We start from the raw sequence: 20,534 nt of genomic DNA, 5'->3' as shown, positions 1-20,534 counted from the left end.
GCTGGAGGGTGATAAGTGGGAACACAAAGGCTACAAGTGTTGGAATCTGATAAGGAAGGTGATAATGGGAACCACTAGGGGAAAGATGGGCAGATGGAACCAGATGGGGAGGAGATACGGTGGGTGAAGTGTGTGGGTCATAGATGGATGGACCAGGAGGGGGAGATTTAAGGTATCATCAAAATGGACTATATCCTTTCCTTCTCAATTTACTAACCCACATATCATTTTTCCTCTAAAATATGTTAATTACTTAGTCTTTAGTTTGCAATTAGCCAAATTACTGGGCAGCTCCATTAACTATTAAACAGGTAGCTGGCTCCCTGGGTAGCTAACCCTCCTGGATTGAGCTGAAGCTGCCAGGAATTAGTCATGCTGCCAGCAGCGAGGGGAGACGTCCCAGGGCATCAAAGCACAGTAGTTTTCATTCCCATGTATCAGTTCTGCAAATAATGGAAAAGGTCTTTGGATGGGGCAGGCAACCCTCAAGAGCAGATTGGAGAACCCTAACTTCTGTCCCTACTCCTGGTGCTGAGAATCCAAATCCAAAGGACACAGTCCTAGGATAGGGAGCATGCTATTTATAGCTGAGATCAGGGGAAATTTCTTCACCCAGAGCATGAAGAACCTGTGGAATTCTCCACCACAGAAGGAAGTGGAGGCCAAGTCATTAAATATATTCAAGAAGGAGGTAGATGTATTTCTTAATGCCAGTGGGATCAGGGATATGGGGAGAAATCGGGAATAAGTATCAGAGTCCTAATTGTCCTAGTTTCTATGTTTCGTCTCCATCCCACTCTGCTTTGTAAAGTTATATTAAGTAATGATTATTCCTGCTTCTTGGCCATACAGAAACTGCAGCTTGGAAACGTGAAAGGTGAAAGTGCTGAGAGACCCTGGTGCTGGATGCTTTATCGATCCTTCTGCTGTAGAATGTGACCTCACGAGCCTCAAACATCAGACAAGTGCTCTGCTTTTGTGTGCTATTCTTTGACATGCTGCAAAACCAAATGGTAGTTTTAAAAATAGTTCAGGGTCAACTGGTTCAAGAAGCCTCCTGTTCAGATAAACAGAAGAATCTCTTTACACTGTCCTTTATCTGGCTTGGTACTTTTATTCTTAACTAACCCAGTTGGTTTAATCTGACTTGATTTATCTAATAGTCATTATGGCATATTTTGAGTTCGTAAGCCAGCTTGCAAGGACACTGTAAAATGAGACATGACCTATTTAAATCCACAGCAAGGCTATCCCTTGGTAAGCCCATGAGCACATTGGTCTTTTCTCTGTCAATCTGAAAGCTGTGAAAACCAGACACAGAAGAAACTCCATTGTTTCCATTGCAGTTCTATAACCAGCTGATTCACAGCAGACTCTCCGGAAAATGAAAGGTTATAAAGAGCACCATTCTCTGGTTGAAGTATCAGCCATGGCTTACAGGGAGGCTCTCCCACCTCATGTTCCAAGTTGGGAGATCATGGATTCAGTTCCCACTCCAGTGACTTGAACATGGTATCACTGAGGGAGTGTTGTCCTCTCAAACGTGCTGTTCATCAGCTGAGACATCAACGTCAGGTGGGGATAAAAGCTACAGTAGAACAGAAAGCTTCTATTGGGGTGGCACAGTGGTGCTACTGGTAGAGTCACTGTCTGACAGTTCCATGATGTGGGTTCAGTCTTGACCTCCAATGTTGTCTGTGTGGAGTTTGCACGTTCTCTCTGTTACTGTGCCAATGGGATAGGGAGATATGGGGAGAATCTCACTTAACAGTGTCCTTACAAGCTGGCTTATGAGTTCAAAGTATGCCATAATGACTATCAGAATCAGGTTTATTATCACTGACATACTGCATGTCGTGAAATTTATTGTTTTGTGGCAGCAGTACAGTAAAAATTACTGTAAGTTACAAAAATAAATAAATAGTGCAAAAGAGGAATAACGAGGTAGTGTTCATGGGTTCATGGACCGTTCAGAAATCTGATGGCAGAGGGGAAGAAGCTGGACCTAAAACATTGAGTGTGGGTCTTCAGGCTCCTGTACCTCCTCCCCGATGGTTAAACTATGGATAAATCAAGTTAGATTAAACTAAACGGGTTAGTTGAGAATAAAAGTGCCAATCCAGATAAATAACAGGGTAAAGAGATTCTTCTGTTTATCTGAACAGGATGCTTCTTGAATCAGTGATCCTGGACTATTTTTAAAGCTACAGTTTGGTTTTCTAACATGTCAAGGAACATGGGTTTCCTCTGGGTTCTCCGGTTTCCTCTCACATCCCAAAGACATGCAGGTTGATAGAATTATTGGCCACTGTAAATTGTCCCTCATGTATAGGTGACTGGTAGAATTTGGTAAGAGTTTATGAGAATGTGGGGAGAATGAGATTAATGTAAGATTACTGCATATGGGTGCTTGATGATCACTGCAGACTTGGTGGGCTGAAAAGCCTGTTTCTGAGCTCTATGGTCCTATGAACAATCCTTTAAGATGAGCAGGGGACTTTCCCCTTTGATCTTGACCAATATTATCCTGAAACATCATTTCAAAGAAAACTAATTATTTGGATGTTTCCTTTCTCGCTTTCTAGATACTACCTTTCTAGATACTACCTTTCCTTTCTAGATACTACCTTTCTAGTACAGATATGGTGACAAAGCACATTGGATGCTTGTGAAAAAACTCTACATAAATGCAATTCCTCTCTACTTTTACTTTATGAAAGGCAAACCACCAGGTGCTCCTATCAATGTTGTGTTGTTTTTGTGGGATAGGATATTATTTCCAAGACCACCAGCTTGCAACAAAGACCTGCAGTTGGTCACCAGAAGGTTCTTGAGAGAATTCCCTTCTCCACTTCCTTCATTCTGTGGCTTACTAAGCATGGTTAGTGCCTTCCTGTTTGGCACAGAATGGGACAACTGTCTGCCCTGAACTTCGTTCCATTTCTAACTAATAGGAATGAGCATTTGGCACCAAGCGCTGTTGGCACTGCCAGATGTAACACTGAAGAATGCCAATCAATATGTATCCACCTGTGTTGTGTTTGCTGATGTCAGCAAACTTGTTCCCAATCATGTTCCAGGGGCATGCTCTTCAAATGCAGATGTGTGAACATCAGTAGTGAAACAAAAGGCCCAGGTAATCATGCATAGCCACATCTTCAATGTTAGAAAAGTACCTCAAACAGGATTGAGCCAGTGTGAGAGGGACAGAGGTGACAGAAAAATGAGGGAGATGAGAAAAAGAGAGAGAAAGCAAGGAAGGTGAGAAAAAAGGTAGAACGGGAGGGAAAGAAACAAAAATGAAAAGAAAGGATGGAAAATGTAAGCTAACTGTTAACTTTTTCTCTCCACATTTGTTGCCGAGATTTTCCAACATTTTCTATTTTAGTTTACAATAGAACTGTTTTGTACATGGTATGTGCGTGAAGCAGATCCACTTCAAACAGCCCAATGCCAATTCTGCTTTGTCATTTATTCCACCACTTTCACTCACAACAAAGAGAAATAATGCTGGAAATACTCAGCAAGTCAGACTGCACCTGTGGGAAGAGAAACAGAATTAATGTTTCAGGTTGGACGCCCTTCGTCAGAATTGAAAAGGAGGGTGTGTGGGGGGGAGACTCAAATACGGTAAAACCCGAGAGACAATGGGAATAAGCTGCAAACAAGGTTCTCTGGTTCTTAAGTGAATGGGAGCAGTTTGAGAGAGAGAACGTAGACAAAAGAACTTAGATAAGAGAATGAAGGAGTTGTGAAATGCAGAGCAGGAGGACAAACCCGGCAGGTCAGGTCTAAAAGCCTCTTAGATGCTACTATCATATCTGCTTTAGGTAAAACAATGTTCCTTCTGAGCAAGCCCATTGCATGTAAGGTGCAATGCATTCTGCACTTGTGCACATAGAACAATACAGCACAGGAACAGACCCTTCGGCCCACAAGGTCTGCATCAAACACAATGCCAAATTAAAATAATCTCTTCTGCCTGCACATGATCCATATCCCTCTATTCCCAGCATATTCATGTGTCTATCTATAAGTCTCTTAAACACTACTAGTGTATCTGCTTCCACCACCAACCCCGGCAGCCCGTTCTAGGCACCTCTGTCTGAGAAGAACTTGCCCAACATATCTCCCTTAAATTTATGCCCTCTCACCTTAAATGCATGTCCTCTAGTATTTGACATTTCGACCCTGGGAATAAGATTCTGAATGTCCACCCTATCTATATCTCTCATTATTTTATAATCTTCTATCAGGTCTCCCTTCTGCCTCTGACGCTCCAGAAAAAACAAACCAAGTTTGTCCAACCTCTCCTTATAGCTCATACCCTCAAATCCAGGCAGCATCCTGGTAAACCTCTTCTACACCCTCTCCAGAGCCTCCACATCCTTCCTGTAATGGGGCGACCAGAATTGCACACAGTACTCCAAGTGTGGTCTAACCAAAATGTTATAATAACTATAACATGACTTTCTCTGATGGTCTATTTTGAGAAAGTAACTTGCTTCATTCTGGCATGGCTAGGAGTCACCCACATTAGGACAACTTCCACTGCATGGTAGCACACATTAAGGCCTCTGCCTTTATTGTTGAGTGCAGTGAACCTTTGTGCTTCAATATTAGTTGAGCAGTTCATATTTCATAGTTCTGGCAGTTGACCCTACAAGACAATTTACTCCTCTGAATGATTACCTTAATTAAAATGTCATGCTGACATTTTTCCTCCAAACAGATTATGGCAGCGTTACTAACATTGCATGGTTTGTAATAATAAAAAACAATGTCCAGAAGTACAGCAGTTTCAAACACTCTCTACACACCTCCCAGATGTTTGCTTACATACACTTTGGCTTTCTCTAAACCTCCTACATAAGTCTAACTGCAAATCAAAGGACAGAAAAGCTTTATTTGTTCAGCCCCTTTCGACACCATAGGATACATTACAGTTTTACAGGCAATGAGGAACTTCTTTAAACTTTGTTGACTGTTGGAAATAGGGCAGTCAATTTGTGCACAGAAAGGTTTTTATAATATGGTACTGATGTGTTTTTTTGTGACAACACTGTGGGTTATATGTTGACCAGGACAACAAAGAGAATTTGCAGGCACAGATAGGGTAGGCAGTCAGAATCTTTTTCCCAGGATAGAAATGTCAAGTTCCTGAGGACATACATTTAAGGTGAGAGAGGGAAAGTTTAAAAGAGATGTGCAGGGCAAGGTTTTTACACAGACCTGCAATGGGCTGCCAGTGGTATTGGTAGAAGCAGATATGATTGTGGCATTTACTGTTAGATAGACACATGAATATGCAGGGAATGGAGGTTACGGATCATATACAGGCAGAAGAGATTTAGTTTAATTCAGCATTGTGTTTGGCACCTTGTGGGCCAAAGGGCCTGTTCCTACGCTGTACTGTTCCATGTTCTAATTTCTTCAGGAAGTTGTGCGTTATTCTGTGTCTTTTAGATCTGTCTGAGACAACAGATGTGATCTTAATTTAACCCCATCCAAAAGGCTGTACCTCCAACAGCATGCATTCTCTCAGTAAAGTGCAGGGACATTGGGCTAGACCTATTTTTGTGTTTGGAGGCTTGGATGCAGGTGCATTTGCAATGAGCCAGGAGAATTTCTTTTCAATAGTGATTACTGCACATATGGGCATTGCTTAGCCTCTGACAAAGACCACTTTATTAATCAGGATTTCTCTTGGATAGTAGCTATGCTATTGAAATGACTTATAGGTCAGGATTATTCTGTTCCTTTTTGCATTGCAACATCCATTATCTTTAAAGGTTACCATTTATGATTAATTGTTGAGCAAAATCCTATTGAATCTTAACAAGAAGTCATCATTGATAACACCTCTCCAACCCACGACCCATACCACCAAGAAGCACAAGCACAGCAGATGCATGGGAACACCGCCACCTGCAGGTTCCCCTCCAAGTCATACACCCTCCTGACTTGGAAATACATTGCTAGTCCTTCATTATTTTGGGTCTAAATCCTGGAACTCCTTCCCCAACAGCCCTGCGCAAGTACCTTCATTAGAAGGACTACAGTAGTTCAAGAAGGCAGCTCACTATCACCTTCTCAGGGGCAATTAGGGATGGGCAATAAATGCTGGCCTTGCCAGTGACACCCACATCTGAAAAATGTATCAGTAATAATAAAAAGAATGGAACATACAATAGTGTCCTTGAGAGTTCATGTCAGAATGCAGGATATCACTCAAGGACACATAATAATTATTATGGCATTTATTCATTTGGTACAGACTCTGTACTTGATTTCAAATGTTTCTGCTCCTGCTTGTCTCAATGAAGTCTCATCAACTGTGCAAACATGGTCAGACCTCTGATCATTGCTTCTCCTAAACGGCATTGTCCTCAGGGATAATTGCAGGGGCTGGGTTGAGTCCCACAGCCCCAGCCTTCAGCATGTTGAAGCCATGGTGTGGCTGCTGTCATTCTCTTCCCACACCTGATGTCTGCTGGGGAGAGTGACTGTGCGGGGGAACCTGTCTCTGGTGCCACATTACTGGGATTTTCATGGCAGAGAAGTGGGAGAAGTGCCCGCAACCCCAAATACAATGTCACACCAGACAGAAAACCATGGGTAATGAGAGGTTGCTGGGCTGGTGAAAACCAACCCTGCATTCTCTCGAAGGCTCTCTGACTTGAAATGTTAACTCTGTTTCTTCTCCCACAGCTGCGGCCTGACCTGCGGCCTATTTCCACGTTTCTGTTTTTGTTTTACATTTCCAGCAATGGCAGTTTTTGTTTTGATTTTCACCTGAAACTCTCCTGTTTTCTCAGCATAACCTGAGTTGGGTTTTCTTTCTAAAAGGGAGTTTGGCAGGTTATGCAGAAGATGATTCTCACTCTGAGTAAAGTTGATGAGCCAGTTCTATATTATCCACCAATTTCCTTTTTCTACTTTTGGCTTTCTGCGAAATAATGATAGCTTCAATTGAGGTTGACTGAATCACAAAACTAACAAACAAATGCTTGTAGTAACCCAACCCTACCACAGAATGATACGGATGAGTCAAGGCGCGTGCTTTCAACAATAGTGTCGCTGTGTACACAATGTGTCCTCCTCCACGCTCTGGGAGTCAATGACTGAACTTCCAGTAAACACTCAACAAATTGAAGCATTAGCAGGTGTTTTTTTTCAATGAGTTCCTCATTCTTTATGCATTGGGCAATGTCTGGATTGTTAACCATTTTGACACCCATCAGCTCTTTGATTCAGATCTCTTGTGCCTCTTCACTCATGTTGGGAGGAAATTACTTTCCTTCCTGTTCACTAGGAGATTGATGTGTTGAAGCTCATGCCCTTGCAGCCAATTCTCCCAGCAGAGAAGAGGAGGGGTAACAAGTCAGAGGTGACATAAGACGTTGAGAGTGCCTCCTTGTTTGAAGCAAAGGTTTTTCCAAACTCACTACCTCCCAGCTGCCTGTTCTATTAATTATTATTGAAGTACTGCACACAGTTCCAGTCACTGTGTTACAGGAAAGATGTAATTGCACTAGGGTGGGTATAGAGATTTATGAGGATGTTGCTCGCACTGGAAAATTGCAGCTATTGGGGAAAGATCAGATAGGTTGGGGTTGTTTTCTCTGGAAAAAGGAGACTGAGGGGAGACTTAATTGAGGTATATAAAATTATGGGGAGGCTGGATAAACAGCAAGAGTATATTTCCTTCAGCAGAGGGATCAGATGCCAGAGGGCAGAGATTTAAAATAATAGGTGGAAGGATTAGAGGGGAAATGAGGGAAGATGTTTTTAACTAGAAAGATGTGAGGGTCTGGAACTCACTGCCTGGAAGGTTAGTGGAGGTAGAGTCACCCATCAGATTTAAACAGTAGAGGTATAAGAGACTGCAGATGCTGGAATCTGGAGCAACACACAAAAAGCCGGAGGAACTCAGTGGGTCAATGCTGAGGGAAATGGACAGACACCATTTCGGATTGAGACCCTTCGTCTGGACTCAGCAGTACTTGAAGAGTGAGACTGGCAGGGCGATAGAGCCAGTGCTGGAAGGTGGGATTAAGCTAGTCAGCTCTTTCTTCACCAGCCAAGGCACCCTCATGTGTTATAAATTTTCTTGGAGCTCACAGATGGGCGAGGGATCTCCTGAACCAGCAGTTGCAGAAAAGCAAACGTGACCATCTTTTGTTTCCTTGTTGATTTCCGGCAGGGAGGAGTGAAGATGCTGTCAGGACTCCCTCTGAGTCTTACTGCTGTCGCTGAGACATCAGAGTCATCCCCATCTTCAAGGTGCTACACCTGCGTGTGTGCAGCGGTGCTTCCAAATTTCACCCCTCAGGAACCCAACTCAAATCTTGCCCTGGCCCCCTTGCTCCGGATTCCGACACCAAGAGTTAAATTTTATCTGCTTTTGTCCCAGGATTAGTTAATAACTTCAAGCATCCCTATCTGAGCAAATCTTATTAGCTCACGTGAGCACGCATCCAAGACTATCCAACCTGCCTTTAAATTTTAACCTTCCCCCCCCTCCCTCTGCAGAGAATGCTGCCTTTGGTCACCAGCGCTAAGTGTGTGCAGCTGCCACCGGCAGCCAGTGCTGCACACTTGGTTCCAGTGGAGTCAGTGGAACAGACATGCAGTGGTGAGTATAACTGGCAGCGAATACCCCCTTACCTATTCATGACCAATGAGCAAAGGCAAGTTTCTCTTCTGCAAGCTCACGGCTTGAACCTGTGTGCAAGTGTGTTATTACATTCTCATGTGGCAGCTATTTTTTTAAAGTAGAAACACAAACCCATTGGAATAAGGAGTAAAATTGCAGTATAGAGGAAACTCACTCCGAGACTGAGAGTATTTGGGATATGTTTCATCCCAGAATCTCAAGGTCTCTGTGCTTTGCCTTGGATGGGTGAGATTTGCAAATAGAGGAGCAGGAGGTAGCTCTCTGTTTTCAAACCATATTCAGTTGGGTCATAGCCTACCTGTGTCCTTATCCCACTCCCATATCATGGTTCTATATCTTATAGTTGTAGAGTTATGCAGCATGGAAGCAAGCCCTTCAGTTCATTGAGTTCATCGAGTACCCATTTACAATAATCCTAAATTAATCACATTTTATTCTCCCCACATTCCCATCAATTCCCCCCAGATTCTACCACTCAAACTACACAATGGGGGCAATTTACAGTGGCCAATTCACCCACTAATCCAAACCATTTTGGGATGTGGGAGGAAACCGGAGCACTCGAAGGAAACCTATATGGTCACAGGGAGAATGTGCAAACTCCACACAGACAGCACCCGAGGTCAGGATTGAACCAAGATCGCTGGAGCTGTGAAGCAACAGTTCTACTTGCTGTGCTGCTGTACTGCCTGCTGTAATCTCCTAATATCCCTGAGCAAGGGAAAACATTCATCAGTCTAAAGGAAAATTATTATAGGATCTATCCTGTACACAACACATTGATGCAATGACGAAGGAGGCACCCAACGGCTCTACTTGGTTAGGAGTTTGAGGCGATTTGGTATGTCACCAAAGACTTTTAAAAATTGCTGTAGACGTACAGTAGAGAGCACTCTGACTAGTTACATCACAGCCTGGTATGGAGGCTTCAATGCACAGGATCATAAGAGGCTTCAGAGGGTTGTAGACTCAGCCAGCTCCAACATGGGCACAACCCTCCCCACCATTGAGGACATTTTCATGAGGTGGTGCCTCAAAAAGGCAGCATCCATCACAAAGGACGCTCACCATCCGGGACATGCCCTCTTCTCATTACAACCATCGGGTAGAAGGTACAGGAGTCTGGAGAACTTTACTCAATGATTCAGGAACAGCTTCTTCCCCTCCGCCATCAGATTTCTGAATGATCCATGAACCCATGAACACTAACTCGTTATTCCTTCTTTTCGTATCTATTTATTTATTTATTCATTCATTCATTCATTCATTCATTCATTCATTCATTCATTTATTTATTCATTTATTTATTTATTTATTTGTGTGGCTTATAGTAATTTTATGTCTCTGCACTGTATGCTGCCACAAAACAACAAATTTCACGTCATACAAGTCAGTGATAATAAATCTGAAACTTCAATTACCTGTGCCAGCATCTACTGCAGGTCTTGTGTTTCTATCACCTTTCACCTGAGGAAGTGTCTCCTAATTTCACAACAAGTAGCCTGGCTGATCTTATGTCCTCTTGTCCCAGGCCTTTCCACCACCATGAAAAGGTTCTCCCCATCCCCTTCACCCTTCCCTTTCTAAAAGCCTTGATCCTTATGCCTTAATCTTCTGTATCCATGGAAAGTACACCTGGTCTATATACCTAGTCTACACCTGGTTAAGTTGCTAGATCCCAACTCCTGGAGACCTACTGTGTGATGAACCTGTGCAAAGGTCCTTCCAAGGGCTACATCCTTACTGAGCCACAATGCCCAGAACTACAGTCGAAATGCGATTGCTACCATTCCACAGTCACTTTTCGATTATATACAGTATATGTACTTGACCACTGCATGTTACAGGTTGGTGCATGTTAACATCTATATATTATTGAATACACATTGCTCCTCCTACTTTACCATCAAAATATTATCCAGTGCTATCTCTTTAGGTTCAAAATAAATGACTACTAACCCAAACTGCTACAGTTTTGCCCATGCATTTAATCTATCAATGCCTTGTACACTTTCACAGAACTTGCAATCCCACCAATCTTCATGCATTGACAGACTTGGATCAATTCTTGCAAAGTATATTTTCATTCATTACAAATGCACCGATATTGGTTTCTTTACCTTGCGGAGTCATCTGCGATTCGAGATTCAGTCAGCTTCTACCCTTAGTATAACTGGACCTCTGGCCTCAGGAAGCTCCCTCATCTACACATCCGACACATCGATAACCAGGACTACCCCCAACCCCAGCTGTTGTATTTGGTGTTACTGGTCCTGAGGTCACCACCTTTAGAGTGCTAAAATTTCCTGTAGGAAGAGTGGCTAAATGTATCTACATTTGTGGAGTCGAGCAGCTGTACAGGAGGCAATCTCAGAAATTGACCAAAAGTGTTGGATACCAGCACACCCTGGGAGAACCAAGGCTCCATGAATGTACAAGCTGTGAGAACAGTAGTGGGGGGGGGGGGGGGGGGGGGGGGGGGGGGGGGGGGGGGGGGGGGGGGGGAGATCTGCTGGTAAAACAATACCTTTTCTTCTCTGATCCCTCCCCCCCCCCATAGCTTTTGCCTAATCCCAGAGCAAAAATATTCAGAATCAGAATCAGATTTATTACCGACATATGTCGTGAAATTTGTTGTTTTGTGGCAGCAGTACAGTGCAAGATGTAAAGACATAAAAATTACAATAAGTTACAAAAATAAATAAATAGTGCAAAGCAGGAATAATGAGGTAGTGTTCCTGGGTTCATGGACCCAGAAATCTGATGATGGAGGGGAAGAAGCTGTTCCTGAAATGTTGAGTGTGTGTCTTCAGGCTCCTCCACGATGGTAGTAATGTGAAGAGGGCATGTCCCGGGTGGTGAGGGTCCTTAATGATGGATGCCGCCTTCTTGATGCACCGCCTCTTGAAGATGTCCTCAATGGCAGGGAGGGTTGTGTCCATGATAGAGCTGGCTGTATCTACAACACTGTGCAGCCTCTTTCAACCCTGTGCATTGGAGCCTCCATAGCAGGCTGTGATGCAACCAGTCAGAATGCAGTCCATTGTACATCTGTAGAAATTTGCAAGAGTCTTTGGTGACATAAAAGATCTCCTCAAACTCCTACTGAAGTTGAGCCACTGACATGCCTTCTTTGTGATTGCATCAATGTGTTGGACCCAAGATAGATCCTCTGAGATGTTGATGCCCAGGAGCTTGAAGCTGCTCACCCCTTCCACCGCTGACCCCTCAGTGAGGACTGGTGTGTGTTCTCCGGACTTCATAATGCCATTGTAAAATAGGTTCTTTAGATCTGTCTTCAGAGCCTTTAGAATTACTAATGAGTCAATAAAAACCCCTTAAAAAGATGGCTGGAGGACTTGTTTGTTTGCACATGGCATTTCATGTCAATTTGGGGCTTGTTTAGTTCGAACAGAGGGCAATTGCTGAGAAGTTCTGAAATTTGTATCGCCACCTAAAATGCACTGCATGCAAATGTCTAATGCTATTAAAATAGCTTTTCCCATTTGTAACCTGACTGAAATGAGAAGTACTGTCCCACTGAGGGTTGTGTTTGACCACCTGGAATGTAATTCAGAAATGATGACATTCTAGCATCAAGAATTATATCAAACAGTAGACACAGACACCAGACAGGAGAAGGGAAAGATTAACTCCTAATATGACATAGGGTTCTGGTCACAGGAGGGGGGTAGAGAGAAAGGGAAGGGTAACCCAGTGACAGCTGTTAGATACAGTTACTGTAATCTCTCAAGCTGGAGCAACGCTATTTCAGTACAGAACAAGGAATTCTAGTGTGTTTTGTCATTTACTGAAAATTCTGCAGTGATAATTCAATTACTGGCCCCCTATGAACAGGAGACGTCAGTCCAATGCTTGGGTAAGGTTTGGATATGGAGCAAGTTCTCTGTCAACAGGAGACACCGTGAAATACACAGCATTACGTGGAGCCTGCGTTATCATAGCTTTACCTTCCATCCTGGTGACTTTAGTGTTCACTTGTTACCAGCTCTCCCGCCAGTGTAAACAGTGAAATGTAAAAAAACACTTTAAGGGCTTGACGTGGTGAATGTGGAGCTGATGTTTCCCCTGCCTGGAGTGTCTAGAAACAGGGCTCACAGCCTCAAAATAAGGGTTTGGCCATTCAGGTCAGAGATGTGGAGAAATTTCTCCACCTAGAAGACATAAGTGTTTAGAATTGTTGATCCAAGGGGGCTGTGGAACCTCAGTCACTGAGTACTTTCAAGGCAGCAATCAATAGATATTTAGATGTCAAGGGAATTAGAAGCTAAGGGGTTAGTGCAGAAAAGTAGAACTGAGGTAAAATATCAGCCATGATCTTACTGAGGAGTGACGGGTCAAATAGCCTACTCCTGCTTCTATTTCTGAGAGTCATAGAGTCATAGAGCAATACAGCACAGATACAGGCCCTTCGACCCAATGAGTCCATGCAAACCATGGTGGTGCCCACCCTTCTAGTTCCAATTTCTTGCATTCAGCCTATATCCCTCGAAGATACGCCTCTGCATGTACCTATCCAAGTGCTTCTTAAATGATACTATTGTACCTGCTTCAACCACTTCCTCTGGCAGCTCGTTCCATATACTCAACACCCTCTGCGTGAAAAAGTTGCCCCTCAAGCCCCTTTTAAATCTTTCCCCTCTCACCTTAATTCTATGCCCCCTAGTTTTGGTCTCCCCTACCCTGGGGAAAAGACTGCTACCATCCACCTTATCTATGTCCCTCATGATTTTATAAACTTCCTTAAGATCATCCCTCATTCTCCTACACTGCAAGGAATAAAGACCAAGCCTGGCCAACCTCTCCCTATAACTCGGGCCCTTTAGTCCTAGCAACATCCTCGGAAATCTTTTCTGCACTTTTTCCAGTCTAATCATGTCTTTCCTTTAACAGGGTGACCAAAACTGTACACAGTACTCCAAGTACAGCCTCACCAATGAATTATACAACTGCAACATCATGTCTCTTCTCTCTTCAATGTCCTGACTGATGAAGACCAGCGTGCTAAATGCCTTTTTCACCACCCTATCTACTGTGACGCCGTTTTCAATGAACTATGCACTTGTACACCTAGGTCCCTCTGTTCCATTACACTCCATAGTGCCCTACCTTTCATAGTACAAGTTCTATTCTGTTTTGACTTTCCAAAACGCTGACTCTTCCTAATCAGACTCTGTCTATCCAAATGCTGGTAGATCCTGTCCCTCAGACTTCTCTCCAGTAACTTCCCCATTACTGATGTCAGGCTGACCAGCCTGTAGTTCCCTGGCTTGTCCTTGCTATCCTTCTTAAACAACGGAACAACATTAGCCACTTTCCAGTCCTCGGGAACCTCACCAGTGGCCAAGGATGAAGCAAAAATCTCCAGAATGGCCTCCATAATTTCTCTTCTAGCCTCCCACAAAGTCCTAGGATGCAATCGGTCAGGCAGGGGATTTATCCACCTTGATGTGCTGAAAGGCTGCAAGTACCTCCTCCTTGGTAATATGAATGTTCTCCAAAACATCTCCACTAGTTTCCCTTATCTTTTGAGCAATCATGATTTTCTCCTCAGTAAACACTGAAGAGAAATATTCATTAAAAATCCCACCCATCTCCTGTGGCTCAAGACATAGGCGGCCCTGCTGATCTCTAAGGGGACCTACTCTCTCCCTGGCCACCCCTTTACTCTTTATATAGCTATAGAACCTGTTGGGATTTTCCTTAACCTGACCTGCCAGATCCATCTCATACCCTCTCTTATGTCTTATGTATTTGTGTTTCTCTTTATTTACTCTACCATAACCCTTCATGGTCTTGAATGCCTTTATTGAATTTCCTCCGACCTTACTAATCCTCTCCATATAATCGAAGTCTCCTATCCCTAGCACCAACCCAGTAAATCACCTCTGTGCTCTCACCAAACCTTGATATACTTCTTAAAGTGTGGAGCCTAGAATGGACCCAGCATCAGCTGAATCCTAAGCATTGCTTCATATATGTGTTGTACTCTATTTCAGCTGATTGTTAGTTGATCTAAAGCTACTTAAAGTTGTCTAAAGTCATGTACATTTGGTACAGTTTGTTCTGAAAGTTGTATATGACAAGTGCACTGAATCAAAGCTGAGTTTCTCTCTTAAGGCAGGACATTATAAATCTCTGGCGTCTGTCAATAGATCCTACCTGTCATGTTTTGTAGGCCCAGCTGCCTCAATCCAAACGTTCCATCTTTCTTGTAGTTCAGCAGGATAGTTAGAGCGTATCTTTCCTCATACAACTTCGTCCCTCGAATAATTCTCAGATTTTCCAGAGGCAGATATTCAAACTGGTTCAGGGCAGCCAGGATATATCCAGTGACCTCGCGAATGGACTGAAGATTTGAGGAAAAACATAAATACACAGCATGGTTAGAAAATTAGCAAACAGCATTTGTAAATATTAGCAACAAACAATCTGCCAGAAGAACTGAGCGGGTCAAGAAGCAGATGGTGCTGATGACTCACAGCTCCAGCAACCCGGGGTCTATCCTGACCTCTGGTGCTGTCAGTGTGGAGTTTGCATGTTCTCCCTGTGACCGTGTGGGTTTCCCTTGAGTACCCCAGTTTCCTCCCGCATCCCCAAAGATGTATGGGTTGTTATAGAGTCATAGCTATACAAATGGAAAGAGGCCCTTTGGCACAACTGCGCCAGCCTGACCAAGGTGCCTTCCTAAGCCAGTCCCATTTCCCCGCATTTGATCCATACCCCTTTCCTATCCATGTACCTGGTTGATTCTGTGACCCATTTCAATAATATTCAGCGCAGAGCTGGAGTGCTGTGAATGGGGTAGACTGGAGGAAGTTGATAACGCTATGTTTGGAGTGTGTTAGTGAACTGATCTGATTTAACCCCAGCCTCAGGGTGCCTCTACCATCAAAGTGTGTGGTCACTGTTGATGGTCAGTTCCCTATTGATTCTTCCCCATTAAACTTTTCTTGTTTAAAAGAAAAATGAAAACAGTTCATTTTTTTGTTTTTTTCATTCAAAGGGCAAATCAAATGGGACTAGCTTGGATAGGCGTCTTGGTCGACATGGACCAGTTGGGCTGAAGGGCCTGTTTCCATGCTGTATGACTCTATTTTTATTTGCATTTATTTTTATCTCACATTACCACATGACCTAGGTGTAGACAAGGCCTTACCTATATTCTACACCTTAAAACCTGCCCAGACCTGCTGTGGTATATGAAGAATGGAATGGTGCCAATTATAATCCAGCTATAAAACTACTCAAGAAAGTCCACATTTACACAGTGAGCTAAAGGCCACCACAGGCATTTTACTACTGAAGGCTGGTCATTGTTACACCGCAGCAAAGGCGATACTTGATTCGTGTAGAGCAAGCTCCCACTCACAATGATCAGAAACTTAATACTTCACCGGGGTGCCAGCCCAGATTTTGTTCTTCAGTCCCAGAGTAGGATAAGCCCACAGCCTTCTTACCTAGAGTTTTGAGCCCTACCAACCAGAATCACACACTGGAACAGAAAAGCAAACGTCTGTTGTGATTCTAGGAAAATTCTATGTAAAACCAAATCTCTTTCTCCTTGTCATGCACAATTGAGTAATTATTGAAGAACAAATAAGGATCAGGGCTACAGCAGACTCACTGGTTTCTCAAATAACAACATAAGAAATAAAGACAAAAGTTGGCTCATGACTGAATTTTTCCATCTCCTCTGTTCCCCTGCCCTATCTCCAGATCTCTTGATTCAGTCCACAAACAGCTATTGATCGCAGACTTGAGTAAACTGATTGTTGAATGCTAAGAGGTATGTTTAGAGTCTTTAAAATGGTGAAGAGTTTAGTCAGAGTAAATAAAGGTAAACTGTTAGCTGTGGCTAAAGGGTCGACTGCTTGAGGGCAGAGCTTTAAGGCGATTAGCACAAGAACGGAAACCTCCAGCAGAAAACACTTCTTTTCTAACTGAAAGGGTTGCTAGGATCTGAAAGTCACTGACTATGAGGGAGGTGCATGCAGTTTCAATAACAGGCCTTGAAAAGGGGAGAATGAGAGACTTTTTATAAATGTGTCAAAGATGTTCAGTGGAAGGAACTGCAAATGCTGAATGTTAGCTCACACAGTAACATAGCTACTGAGCAAAGCGACGTACATACCAAGTGGTAAAGGCGGGTTCAAAACTTGTCAGCAGGACTAGTGCAAGGGAGGGAAGTGAAATGAACATCCAAAATGCATGAAGTAATGGACATGTCTGGCCAAAACCCCTCCAAAAGCTGGCAAATTTAAACCTGCTGCTGCTTTATCACAAAGCTCTTTAACGCAGAGTGCAACTAATACCAGGTCTAGGTAGCAGAGGCAGGACATTCTGAGGCATTCTGTTGTTGCTTTGCAGAGGTCTTGGTGGGATTTAGTTTTAATTCTAGGGCCAGCCCAGTGGACTTAATGATCACTTCTATTGCAGTGAATTCCAGCTGAAGTGTTGACAATTTGAGGGTGCAACTTTAAGGCTATTAGAAAAAAATCAGACTAAATGGAGTGGGCTTCCTTAAGAGCATGTTACCCAGAATGTGAAAGACACATTCAGAGGGATTAAATTCAAACGTGTTTGGCTTCCATTAACCATTCCCCCTACTCTCAGCGAGAATCGGAAAAGGTGCAGATGTTGGAAAGCTGAAATAAGAACAGAAAATGCTGGAAACACTCAGCAGGTCAGGCTGCATTTCTGGAGAGAGAGACAGGGTTAACATTTCAGGTTGAAGACCCTTGATCAGAACTGGGAATGGAAGATAGAATCCTCAAATCTATAATCTCCCAGTCTTTGCAGAAATGGACTTCAGCCCAAGCCCACATTAGTTACTTGCCTAGTATAAGGTGCTAGTTGAACCTGTTTAGATTCCTGGGGTGGCGATGGTGGTGAGTGCTGGAGGGAGGGGGGTGGGAGCCTCAGAAGCCTGAAGTTCCAAACCATTGGGTTCAAGAACAGCTTCTTCCCTTCAACCATTTGGTTCTTGAACCAACCTGCAGAAACCTAATCATTACCTCAGTATAGCAACACTATGACTGCATTACAATGGACTTTTTTTTTGTTCTAATTGTGTTCTTTTTTAAATTTTATTTACAGCGTGGTAACAGGCCCTTCCGGCCCAATGAGTCCGCGCCGCCCATTTTAAACCCAAATTAACCTACTTGTACGTCTTTGGAATGTGGGAGGAAACCAGAGCACCCGGAGGAAACCCACGCAAACACGGGAGAACGTACAAACTCCTTACAGTGACGGGAATTGAACCCCGATCACTGGCACTGTAATAGCGTTGCGCTAACCACTACGCTACAATTTTTTATAACTCATGTATAATTTATGTTTTTCTTGTGAATCCTGCTTATATGATGCTATGTGCCTGTGACGCTGCTGCAAGTAAGTTTTTCATTGCACCTGTGCATACATGTACTTGGCAATAAACTTGACTTTGACTTCGACTTCTTTGTCTTCTGGAACAAATGGAGCAGAATGACCTGTAAAATGCTGGAGTTACAAGTTACACAGGACCTCTGTCCTTTCCAGAAACCACCCAGCTGCTGAGTCAGAGATGAGAACTCACCACGCCTGCGTCAATATTAACAATACAAGGCCACATGAACCAAGAAATGAGATTCCGCCTGCTTTTGGTGGACTAATAGAGTGCTAATGTTATCCCAGTGACAAATCAAATTCAAAGTCGAAAGTCAAAGTCAAGTTTATTGTCACATGCACAAGTACATGTATGCACAGGTGCAATGAAAAACTTACTTACAGCAGCATCACAGGCACATAGCATCATATAAGCAGCATTCACAAGAAAAACGTAAATTAAACATTAATTATACACAATTTTTAAAAGAAAGAACACAATTAGAACAAAAAAAAAGTCCATTTTAGTGCAAAGTGATCTAGTGTTGCTAAACTGTAGTGATTAGGGCTGTGCCAGATGGTTCAAGAACTGAATGGTTGAAGGGAAGTAGCTGTTCTTAAACCTGGTAGTGTGGGACTTCAGGATTGTGTACCTACTGCCCAATGGTAGCTGCAAAAAGATGGCATGGCCTGGATGGTGGTGATCTTTGATTATAGATCTTGTCTTCTTCAAGCATTGGAATTGGAATTAGTTTATTATTGTCACATGTACCGAGGTACAGCGAAAAACTTATCTTGCATACCTTTCGTACAGACCAATTCATTACACAGTGCATTGAGGTAGTACAAAGTAAAACAATAATAGAATGCAGAATAAAGTTTAACAGCTACAGAGAAGGTGCAGTGCAGGCAGACAATAAGGTGCAAGGTCATAATGAGGTAGATTGTGAGGTCAAGAGTCCATCTTACTGTACTAGGGAACTGTTGAATAGTCTTATAACAGAGGGACAGAAGCTGTCCTTGAGCCTGGTGGTACGTGCTTTCAGGTTTTGGTACCTTCTGGTAGCCCCTGATGTTGATACTACCAATGGTGGGGAGGGACGTATTGGGCCAGTGATATATTGGGCTGAGTCCACTATTCTGCAGCTTCCTGCGCCATACCAGACCACGATGCAACCATTCAGGATACTTTTAACAGTACATCTGTAAAGTTTGTTGGAGTGTTCGGTGGCAAATCTAACATTACCTAAAGCTATCCTGGAATTGGGACATTCTTCAGGATGTACTCACTTTAACATGTGTTAAGGCCTGTCCTGGCCACTCCACATCTATGAGGCAGGCAGTGGCAATGGCATCAGCGCACTCAGCCATGTTGAAGGTTGCCATGTAGATGAGGGCAAACAAATGATGGGGTTACGACAAGTGTGTTCCAGGGAGGAACCCCACCACTCATCTGTCCTCATCTACATGGCAACCTTAAGTGGGCAACACATACCCCCATGGTTGTAGGTTGTCCAATCCTCTCCTATCTCCCTGTAAACAGTGGTAGGTCAAGGGATTACAGGTCAAAGGGTGCAACTGCAACTATCACTTTCACAGAAGCCCTGATTTATACCAAGGGCCACTGGCAATGAGGTTCAATGGAAATAAATATTCTGGGGGATAATTTTCAACTTATTAGCCAGGAGAGGATTTGGTAGGGTTGGCTCTTTAAATTGCATAGTCACTCACCATGGACATTCTCTCTTCCCCCACCCCAACCCACCCACCCACCTCTCCCCCCCACCCACCACCGCCCCCGGGCAGAAGATACAAATGCCTAAAAGCACGTACCACCAGGCTCAAGGACAGCTTCTATCCTGCTGCTATGAGACTATTGAACAGTTCCCTTGTACGATAAGATGGACTCTTGACCTCACAATCAACCTCATCATGGCCCTGCACCTCACTGTCTGCCTGCACTGCACTTTCTCTGTAACTGCAACACTATATTCTGTTATTGTTTTCTCTTGGACTACCTTGATGTACTGATGTAATGAAATGATCTGTATGGATGGCATGCACTACAAAGTTTTGCACTGTACCTCAATACATGTGACAATAATAAACTAATTTACCAATTTTTAATTGTACCTCTCACTACTTTCAGAGCAGGGCCCTCCTTATTAAGTTTTGTGTGGTTGTGTGCAGGCTTTTGATTAGAGTCCTGCTGTTCAGTATATAATAAGCACTGCACACACAAACAATGCCAGGATGGGTGCGAAATGCAACAGAAAATGGAATTCACGTTGGGCTGAAGTGCCTGCTCCAGTTTCCTGATGGATGGGAGTTCAGCAGGAGATGTGTGCCCAAGACTGAGTGCTATGCATGCTTTACATATAATAAATGTGTAAACATGAATCCACTTTCTATGCCACTGTTTCTGTGAACAGGTGTTTCCCACTCTGGGAACGACAAAAGACCCAGT

General features: G+C 43.4%; 1 protein-coding gene across 7 annotated transcripts in view; it reads right to left on the bottom strand.

Annotated features, from left to right (window-relative positions):
• LOC127573531 (receptor tyrosine-protein kinase erbB-4-like) overlaps nucleotides 1-20,534 on the bottom strand; it is an 843,473-nt gene that overhangs the window by 438,681 nt on the left and 384,258 nt on the right. For all 7 annotated transcript variants that reach the window (XM_052021850.1, XM_052021859.1, XM_052021885.1 and 4 more), the window contains exon 3: nucleotides 14,864-15,050. In XM_052021850.1, coding sequence (XP_051877810.1) covers nucleotides 14,864-15,050 — 187 coding nt within the window. The remainder of the gene's footprint in view (nucleotides 1-14,863; nucleotides 15,051-20,534) is intronic.

Source organism: Pristis pectinata, chromosome 1 (genome assembly GCF_009764475.1).
Source record: "Pristis pectinata isolate sPriPec2 chromosome 1, sPriPec2.1.pri, whole genome shotgun sequence".
NCBI classification, from domain to species: domain Eukaryota; kingdom Metazoa; phylum Chordata; class Chondrichthyes; order Rhinopristiformes; family Pristidae; genus Pristis; species Pristis pectinata.
Note: the sequence above shows the minus strand (reverse complement) of the source record. Positions and strands in the feature narration are given on the sequence as shown.